This window comes from Papaver somniferum, chromosome 6 (genome assembly GCF_003573695.1).
Source record: "Papaver somniferum cultivar HN1 chromosome 6, ASM357369v1, whole genome shotgun sequence".
NCBI classification, from domain to species: domain Eukaryota; kingdom Viridiplantae; phylum Streptophyta; class Magnoliopsida; order Ranunculales; family Papaveraceae; genus Papaver; species Papaver somniferum.
The window spans coordinates 56,254,362-56,264,550 of NC_039363.1; the positions used below are offsets into that span (position 1 = coordinate 56,254,362).

Sequence of the window (10,189 nt, forward strand, 5' to 3'; positions counted from 1 at the left end):
AAAACCTCCTAAATCACATGACATACATTTTTTTGTGGGTCCCATGATATCCAAGTGGGACCCATCAAAAGGATTCACATTACTGTTTTGGAGAATATAGTTTTAATGTGTCTAAGAACTTCTCGGATGGTGAATGTATGTGTTTCATATATGACATCATTTTTAAGACATCCTCTAAGTATAAAATCCTAAATATTATGTAAAAATTTTTTATCTTCAACCCATAAAGTTTTATATTCTTCAAATTAAGAAAATCTGGGTCTTACATCGAAAAAAACAACTTCCACAAAAAATGTAAACCAAGTTACCATTGGAAATGCTCTAACATAAAATGGCTTGGATGCAAAGACATCCTCAAGGTGAATGCTTAGCTAACATAAATGACTAGGAAGGGAAGACATCCTCAATGTTAAGAAGTTAGACATCCTTAACATAAAATGACTAGAATGACTAGTTAGACATTCACCTTGAGGATGTCTTCCCAAAAGTAAGTCATATCATCTACACGTTCATTTAAGACGTTAGAGTTAGAGGAGGATTTTAAAGAAAATTAATGTGTATCTTGTATGGATTGATGTGTATCCTATATGAATTTAGACATTCTCTTCACACACATTCCATTGTAGAAGCTTTCAATAAGATTATGAAGACATCTCTATATGAATGTCTAATATTAGAGGTCCACCTAGAAGAAATCTAGCTATTTTTTATTTGTCATCCATCCTTACGTCAATAAATTGGAGATGATATTTTATAAATATCATAGTGTATACCATGTGGATCGAGTCACGCACACTCCATTGAAAAAGGATACAGTTCATCTAGAACCATCCTGCTCGTTTGCTTCTCCATTTCTTTTCTTAACTAGACATCTTTCACGTCCCATGATGCTAGAAACTGTAATATGTGTGGGCCATAAGTTTCATTAAAACCTCTTTTCTTAATTCTTATTAAGATTAAGATTAAGAAAAGAAAACAAGAAAGTAAGGGATACATTGGTAATTCACCAAACAACTGTTTACTCCAGTGGGGATGCGAAAGCACTTGGAAAACTATAATACCGGCTGAAATGAATACTCACACAGACGAACTAAATGTGCAACGCCAATTACCCGCTGTCTCTTGTCTTTCACTTCTCTCTTCTGCGTTCAATCTCCCTTTAATTCAATCTCTGTTTAACTCCGCTATGTTTCGTGCTTTCGTTGATGGCGTGAAGGATCGGATATAAGGAGCGAATTAGCTTCTGTGAATTTGCTCCTTTCTTCCTTTCTTTCACGCCTTTCTTTCACTTTATTTCAAAAAAAAATTAGCCAAGTTTATCAGTGTGTTTTAGGTCATCTTTATCACTTCCAGACAGGATTCGCTAAGTAAAGCTCCGAGAATATTGGGTTGCTGTTCACTATTAGTTCCAGTTGCTAGCCGCCATAAGAAAAGAAGAGAAAAAGGGTATATATTTTTCTCTCTCTATGCTATTTTTTGTTGTTGTAACTTATAGAATTCTTAGAGTTTTCTGGTTTTGGGTATGGGTGAGATATATGGGGAGCTAATTATAATGAGTCATGACTCATTTGGAGTTCTTTTAGTGATCTTTTGGAAAAAATTTAAATAATTGAGAATTATTATCATTGTTGAGTAAATGGTAACTTGTTACTCGGGGAAAATAGGTTTGAATTATATGTAACCCACTGTTTTGACATAAAGTTTCAATCTTGGTGCTAAAAGAGATGATTTATGTTGTTTCCTTCTTCCTTGGCTATTAGAGTTGATGTTGTTTGGGTAGAATTTAAGCTTTTCAGAAGTTCTAAATTGGGTAATTGTAGCTTTTGTAATCTTTTTCACTGTAGTCTCATTTTAGGGTTAGTTTGGATTGACCGAAGAAAGGTATCTTCTTTATGATGAAGGGATTATATGTTTATTCGTGTCTCGATTTTAATCCGTGAAGCGATTGTATCACAAAAAGTAGCACAAAAAGAATATTCTTGAGATCTGTCTGTCAATCACATGTGAAATGAACTCTGCAAACAATTCTTGACCAAGAGAAGACAAGATCACAAAATCTTTCAACTCTTTGTAGACCTCAAGTTGATTGACCTAAAAAGTGTATTAAGTCCTTTAAATGTTGGTGAAGCTTGTCAATCTCAAGCCTCCTTGTTTTAAAAGTATATTTCCAGACCAGAAAATTAGTGTCTCAAGTAGAACATTAGCGCCCTGCGGATAAACAAAACTTGAGAGAATTTTTATACTTAGAGCTTAAGAAGGTATTGTGGCCGTTAACTTGTCGTATTTATACAATTCAGTTTTGTGTTTTTTCTTTAATTTCCATCTTTGTGATTTATTCTGTTGAACGTTAGTTATTTCATTTAGTAGATATTATCCGCCTAAATGATTGATTTTTTCTTATGCTTTCTCTTGAGGAGGATTATGAAATTTTTGCGGTGCTAATTTTTAACAGGTTTCGTGGAATTGATAGTAGGCCGTGTAATATCCTTTCAACTGTGCGGAAATCTGCTGCTGAATAATCTTGTTGCAGCCCAGTTTCTTTGTAGCAACCCACATGATATTTTTTGCTGATTGGGATAGGGTGATTTACGTCTGTTTTCTTTAAGCTATCAAGTGTACATAGTTTGGTCGTGGAGCACTTATTTCTACTAAAGTAGAGGTATTTAGTATGAGTGGATCTTGTTTGCATTAATTGGTGGTCGAAATCTCTATTCACAGTTTGGTTTCATTGGGTAGAAGTCTCCTCTATAATTTGAATATCTATAAAGGATTATCCTCTTTGGGCAAATCTCCTTTGGCAGCACACATTTGGAAAACATTTCTTTAAGTTGGGAAATTCTAGTTTGGTTGTAACTACTAAGGGAATATTTCTTTGGTTGACCGAGCTTGTTTGAAAGTTCGTCCACCTGTTAATAACTTGACGAAGTTCTGGTCAAATCTCGTTCAAGTATTTTCTTGGAAAAATTCACTCCGGTAGTTGGCAAATCTCCTTTGGCAGTCACTTTTCGTTCGGAGCTTCACTCTGATATCTGGTTAACTTTTTTGGCAGTTTATCTAGACGTGGAATTCCACTCTTGATATCTGGGCAAATCTCCTTTGGCAATTAGTTATAGTGGACCGACCGCTCGCAAAATTCTGTTTGCGATCAGTTGTGTGGACACATAACTCCGGGAACATATCTAAACAGTAGTTCCTGTTGACACTCACCCTTTGTTGGGCAAATCTCCTTTGGCAATTATATTAGTATTATATTTTGTATAGTGTTCCGGTTCCGGATTTTATCCTCAGGTTACTGATTGGCATTTCTCCTTTGGCATTGAATAACTGTTGGGTAATCAAAACTTTGTTCTGGAGATACTGACCTGGTCTCTGTGTAACATAGTTAGGCGTTTGAGGTTACGCTCTTTATCAAACAAGTAAATTCAGGAACTGCTATTCTTTCGGGTTTCTTGTTGTGTTTCTATATCAAGAAAATATCAGGAGTAGCGTACAGGTGTTGGATATCTCATATACTTCATTGAAGAATATATATACGGTACCTTTTCAATCTCTTTCCAACTGCTTTTCACATTTATACATATATATTGTTGTGTCTTGAAATAAACTTGAATATGTTCTGTTGCGAATATGTTATCGTAGATTAATTAGTTTTTAAATTTTATTAGCATTTCCTTTGGAAGGTAGTATCTGTGTTTCTCTTCTTAAATTTTACTACTATTTATGACCAAATGTTCTCATTCGTCTATCTCAGTTTGTAGCAAGACTGAACCCTAAGTTGTGCTTATTACTTTTTGATGTCGACATGCATCATGCTTCTGATGTTAATAATGTTGTTCCTTTGATAGGCATCAAGATAATGGAGATGTTCCTGAGTGACTCAGATTGTGAAAATTTCAGTGAAATCAGTAGCAGTGAGGATCTGGATGACATTGATTCCATGTATGGTGGCCAGGCACAGAGCATCTTATCCAACTTGGAAAGAAGCATAGAGAAGATCGATGATTTCCTTTCTTTCGAGAGAGGGTTCTTACATGGAGACATTGTGTGTCATTTGTCAGATCCATCCGGACAGTTGGGCAGAGTGGTTGATGTGGATATGACTGTGGACTTAGAAACAGTTTATGGAAAAGTTATGAAAGAAGTACACTGTAAGAACCTTCGAAAAATCCGTTCCATGGTTACAGGGGATTATGTTGTTCATGGACCATGGCTTGGGAGGGTGATGAGAGTTGTTGACCGTGTCACCATTTTATTTGATGATGGAGCAAAGTGCGAGGTGATTGCAGACAATTCGGAAAATCTTCTCATTCCACTTTCTCCAACCATAATGGAAGATTCTCAGTTCCCTTATTATCCAGGTCAGCATGTACAAGTTAGGGCTTCAAACGTTTCCAAATCAGCAAAATGGTTGTCTGGTTCCTGGAAGGGAAATCGAGATAAAGGTACTGTGTGCCACGTTGAAGCAGGGTTAGTTTATGTCGACTGGGTTGCTTCTGCTGTTCTTGGAAGCTCATTGAGTATGTCCACTCCCTCTCGTACACAGGACTCACAAGCCTTAACTTTATTATCATGTTTTCCGCATGCCAATTGGCAGCTTGGTGATTGGTGCATAATTCAAGAAAATGATTGGAAAACTGCTGGTGGTAAGCTTGTTGAGAGGAGCAGATACGTAGGTAGTTCACCACCAAAAAATCCTAATGCCTCAAAAGAGGTATTTGTCATTGTGAAGACAAACACTAAAGTTGATGTCATGTGGCAGGATGGGACACATTCAGTTGGCTTAGATTCAGAATCTATACTCTCCGTAAACAATGTTGGTGATCAAGAATTTTGGCCGGATCAATTTGTACTGCAGAAGACAATATCTGATGATCAACACGTTTCTAATGGCCAAAAGTTGGGAATTGTGAAAAGCATGGATGCGAAGGAACGCACTGTGAAATTGCAATGGGAAAAGCAAGTGTCGAATCAAAAGGATGATTCAGATGGTAAATACAATGAGGAGATTGTAAGTGCGTATGAATTGATTGAATACCCAGATTATTCCTACTGTCTTGGTGATATAGTCTTTAGGGTTCAGAAGAGCATATCTGCAGTTGAAGCTGAGATAGGATCAGGTTCCGTCAAACAAATGGGAGAGGGCATTCATTTAAGCAAGCATATCGCTGAAGATCCTAATCAAGGCTTTCTATGTTGTATTGGAAATGTTATTGGCTTTAAAGATGGAGGCATCTTGGTCAAATGGGCTAGTGGTTTCACATCAAAGGTATCCATTATCATCTGTTTGTATATTTCGTTAAAGTCTGTACGTTCTTCATTATGACATTATTGCTTTTACAGATCCGTACACCTTGTCGTATGGCATTCTAGTTATGAATTTGAAACATTATCTTGTCAGCCCTTTAATGTGTGTCCAAAGACTGTTTTTATTACCTGTTTTTAACTAAACTATTGTGTTGTATCTCGTCACAGGTTGAGTCGAACGTAATTATTGGCGTTGATAAGTATGTTGATTCAACTTCAACTCCAGTTTTCCAGAATGAAGTTCAGGATAATTTCACTCAGGATATGCTCAAAAATGATGAACACACTTGGCACCAAAAAGAAGACCCTCCTAATAATGCTGGGGAAGCTGACATGAACGCTTTACAGAAATCGAGCTTAGTTCCCCTACCTCAGGCAGCTCTCGGGTTTTTCACAAATGTTGCTGCAAGTATATTTGACTTCTTTGGTTCCAGTTCATTTCCAGGCTCAATAGAAACCAGTTGTTTTGGTTCTTTAAGCGAAAATTGCGAGCATTATTTAAATAGATCACGTGCCGTTGATCTACATGAACTTGAATCAGTCCATGAGAATGAAGTGATTGAATGTGGAAACCTTGTCCGAGAAGGACCTATGTCATGGGAGTTGGAGGATACCCTAGAGACAAGTGTTCCTGAAGAAACAACAAAATTGTGTTTTTCTCCCAGCTGTCAGAAATCAGGACAATATAAGCAATTTGAAATGGTTGATGACAGCACCGATCATCATTTTCTTCATGGTTCTGGCAAGGTTCATACATCGCCACCGGTATAAATTCGTAACTTCTTTCTTAACCAGACATGTTTATGTGTTTGTTCAGTCATAATCATTATTTTTTTCTGTTTCTCTAGGTAAACCGAGGTTGGTTGAAGAAAGTACAAAAGGAATGGAGCATTCTTGAGAAAGGTCTTCCAGGTAAATGTCTTTCGTATACTTTTACCTTTTTTCTTGATGATACTTTGATACCAATCTTAATCATTAGATCTGGTGCCTAAAATTTCTTGAAGAATAACAATGACAAACATTGTACACATGAACAGATACAATCTATGTTCGTGTTTATGAGGGAAGGATTGATTTACTTAGAGCAGCCATTGTTGGTGCACCTGGAACCCCATATCATGATGGTCTCTTCTTCTTTGATTTTTACCTTCCTCCGGATTATCCTAATGAACCACCTGTAAGTATACTTTTTCAGTTCTATTTATTTTTGCATCACAGTCTAAAATGTGGGGTTCACTGGAAGATCCATTGCTGATTCTTTTGAGGATAAACCCATGGCTCATCTTCATGTGGGTCCGGAGAAGTAAAGTAATAGCCGAAGGACATGGCAGTGGATATTCACATGACATAGAGTAGACATGCTTAACCCATCTAGTCCAGCAACTTAACCATTATCACTACCCATTTCGTTATCTTAGCACACTTGATGAGTTGATGTCCAAGTTGCTTTACTGGAACATTGCTTATCCTGTATTTGTGATACTTGGGTTAAGAGGTCTTAATTGTGGCAATCTTTATGCAGTTGGTGTATTACAACTCCGGGGGGCTTCGTGTCAACCCAAACCTGTATGAGTCAGGAAAGGTTTGTCTCAGTCTCTTAAAGACATGGACTGGCACAGGCACTGAAGTATGGAACCCGGGAAGCTCCACCGTTCTTCAAGTTCTACTATCTCTTCAGGCACTTGTGCTGAATGAAAGACCATATTTTAATGAAGCAGGATATGATTCACAGATTGGTATGACTGATGGAGAGAAGAACTCCATTACTTATAACGAGAACATTTTTCTTCTTTCTTGCAAGTCCATGCTATACATACTCCGAAATCCACCCAAGGTACGATATCACGAGACCTTCTAAAACATCCTCAGAGGAACCTGAAGGATGTTATTTGATGATGCAACTACCTGACATAATTTATCTGAATATTGGTGCAGCATTTTGAAGCATTTGTGGATGAACACTTCCGCCGTTGCTCCCATTCGATTCTCCAGGCTTGCGAGGAATACATGGGCGGAACTCCAGTTGGTTGTGCATTTGGCCACGGAAGGAGATTCGATCAAGAAGAAACTCAGAGGTGCAGTTCAATGGGTTTCAAGATTATGCTTGCCAAATTATTCCCTAAGCTTGTGTCAGGCTTTGTCAACAAGGGAATCAATTGCAGTCATTTTCTCGAGCCTGAGAAATGAATAGCAACAACTTACAAGTAAGTTACCAAACACTACAGCATACAGTATGGTACCGCATATCCAAAGAACTTAAAACATATTCTGTAAAAAGTATTAATATGTAATATAATTTGTATGATTTTCACCAGAGGTTGGTTTTCCTGGTTTTTGATCTATTTTCAACTATTATCCCGAAATGACTATTAGATTTATGTGTTTATTATGCTGTTTGGATTTGTAAAATAATTATGCTTGCTCGAGATAATCACATACTGCTTTGATTGTTAAGGAGCACTGTTTCCTTTGTGAAATACAGGTTGTACTTGTCTTGTATAATAACACTATTATTGTCTATAAATAAAGTTTGGTTTGTTATTCATACTTGTTCTCTTCTACTTATTATATCACCACTCTCACTAGGGTCCGAGCTAGTTTGGAAGCACTTGCGAGCACATTCCCATATTTTGAGCTGTGTGTCCTAGATAGTTTTGAAATTTTCATGTCAGATTTGCTCTTATCTTGCAACCAAACTCAGGCCTTGAATTGTCAAAGTAGTAGTTGACACTACCAAGATATCGACATGCAGCTTGCTCTTGCATGGAAGTTTCCTTATGCGATACACTTTAGGGGCTACAGTCAAATTTCCATGTGAAACGGAGAAAACGGCGCCCCTTTCGGGTCTTCTACAAAATTATAAGGAATCTTCTGACATTGTTAGACGCTGACATTGTAACTGCCAGCTTTCTTTTCTTCGTTCTTTTTCTCCGGGTTCACCGTTCCCCAGTCTTTTGACGAGTGACGAGTTTACTTTAATTTCTTTGCAACTCTCTTTGTACAAGAAAAACTAAAATAATCCAAGATAGGTCATACCCTTCATAGGTGAAGGAAACAACTTGCATTTTTACCTAGCAATGCCAGAAGGAGATTAGAGTTCCATAATGCATCATATAACAGTTAATCCCAGCATTTTAATGTTTTTCATTCTTTGGAAACGGATGCTTTGCTAGGCTTACTAATTAATAGTGGTGTAACTTGAGTCGTGATAGCTGCGTAAGAAAAGTGTGATTGATATTAGTTTGTGAGTCAGGACAGGTGTCGGTTATATCTCCGTCAAGTCCGTTAACAGTTGTTTTTCCGATTTTCCGTTATTTTTGTAGTCCACTAGGAAAAACTGAGTAAAAATTGCTTCATCACATGTGAGTGAACTCGCTCTCGTGAGATTAGCAGGGCCACTTTTGAGCCCCACCATTTCAAGAAATGTGAGAGTGCAGTCTCTTTTCATCCGTTTGTTAAGAATTTTAAAATTTTGCATTAGTTTTGAACTTTTTAGGTTTTTTCTCTCGTATAACTTAGTTTTAAACTCTTGTTTGTTCAACTACACGTTAGAATTTGTGCGCGTGCTATGCATCCGGCGGACCCGAAATTATTCACCATCATTTTTTTTGATGTGGTTTAACCTTGTCCCGGTACGATGCATTTTTGATTTGGTATGGCTTGGCTTCACCTCGCCCGTCGTCCAATGCGTTTTCATTTGGTGTTGTTCGGCTTCGCCTCGCTCGAGTCCCGATACATTTTCTATTTGGTGTGGTTCAGCTTTATCCCTCCCCCGTCCCGTTGTGTTTTTTATTTGGTGTGGCTCGGCTTTACACGATGGTCGCTTAGGATTTTTTATCAAGCTTTTTACGTACTTTTATGCTCTCTTCTTACATGCAATTTGGTTGGGAAAAGGAATATATAAAATTCTAAAAGTTAGTTAAAAAGAAAATCCATTTGGATGCTTTTTAAAGAATCTCAACACCAGCTGAGTACAGAACAGTATTCCACATCTCCAGGACTTGGTAACTTTGAAATTTAATTTTATTCTTTTTATCCCGTATTTATATACACATCCCTTGTAGAGGATAAAACAAAGGATGGAGGAAACAAATACTTTCCCCATACGTTAGAAGTTTCTAACAGAAATTATATACTGTATCTGGTATCACTAATCTTTCTTATTCCAGTGTTTTAGAGTCAGTTTTGCCTCTATCTCTTGGCTTCCCATTTACATGTCTGTATCCATCAGCTGAACTGGCTAAAACTTTAGTCTACTATCTGCAATCACACATTCATTCAAATTAGAAGAAATAATGAAATAAGAATAACTAAACATAGAAATACAACAAAGTCATATGCTAAAATATGATTATACCTTCATAAAATCACACATTACAAACTTTGTTTTATACCAATGAGTGAGAAGTTTGGAATAACAATCAACGCTTGTGCTTTCAATGCTTAAGGCTATACTGGTACATAATTCTGATTTTTTTTACCATGTCCTCTATGAACCCTAAACAAATGAAAGAAATACATGATAAAACTGGACGTCTGTCAGTTTCTAATGCTTATTACGGAGAAAGATTGAACAGAGAAAGTGAATAAGTACACCGGCTTGCAACAAAATAAATTCAGCATCAAAAACCATTTGATAATAAAAAACAACTAAGAGTAATATGAACACACAAAGCATTGATTTAGTCATTGTCTGTGGGAGTCTGAACCCACAACCTCATGACTAAAAGTCATGCATGCGCTCTACCTTTTGAGCTAAGACACCCAAGGATAAAGGAAGCCTCTGCTGCTGTAATCCTTGGAAAGGCTTTGGAATGATTTTAGTTTCAAACTAAGTATAGTACATTTAATCACTCATTTCTTTATTTGCTACTCAAAAATGAGG

At 37.0% G+C, this 10,189-nt stretch overlaps 1 protein-coding gene across 2 annotated transcripts; it reads left to right on the forward strand.

Moving 5' to 3' along the window:
- Positions 1–1,079: 1,079 nt before the first annotated feature.
- LOC113287631 (probable ubiquitin-conjugating enzyme E2 24) lies at positions 1,080–7,851 on the forward strand. Of its 2 annotated transcripts, none has more exons than XM_026536424.1 (8): positions 1,080–1,446; positions 2,453–3,535; positions 3,846–5,266; positions 5,473–6,069; positions 6,153–6,216; positions 6,342–6,481; positions 6,827–7,138; positions 7,240–7,851. In XM_026536424.1, exons 3-8 carry the CDS (start codon positions 3,857–3,859, stop codon positions 7,489–7,491), a joined length of 2,775 nt encoding a protein of 924 aa, XP_026392209.1. In that variant the 5' UTR covers positions 1,080–1,446; positions 2,453–3,535; positions 3,846–3,856; the 3' UTR covers positions 7,492–7,851. The 2 variants fall into 2 exon arrangements, with proteins under 2 accessions (XP_026392209.1, XP_026392210.1); XM_026536425.1 differs by lacking the exon at positions 1,080–1,446 and adding an exon at positions 2,112–2,258.
- Positions 7,852–10,189: the final 2,338 nt, after the last annotated feature.

Bases quoted from the DNA above. Each gene is read 5' to 3' on its own strand.
- LOC113287631 (XM_026536424.1), top strand. From the start codon at position 3,857: ATGGAGATGTTCCTGAGTGACTCAGATTGTGAAAATTTCAGTGAAATC. The intron at 5,267-5,472 runs GTATCCATTATC...ATCTCGTCACAG, and splicing joins CTAGTGGTTTCACATCAAAG to GTTGAGTCGAACGTAATTAT. The intron at 6,482-6,826 runs GTAAGTATACTT...ATCTTTATGCAG, and splicing joins ATTATCCTAATGAACCACCT to TTGGTGTATTACAACTCCGG.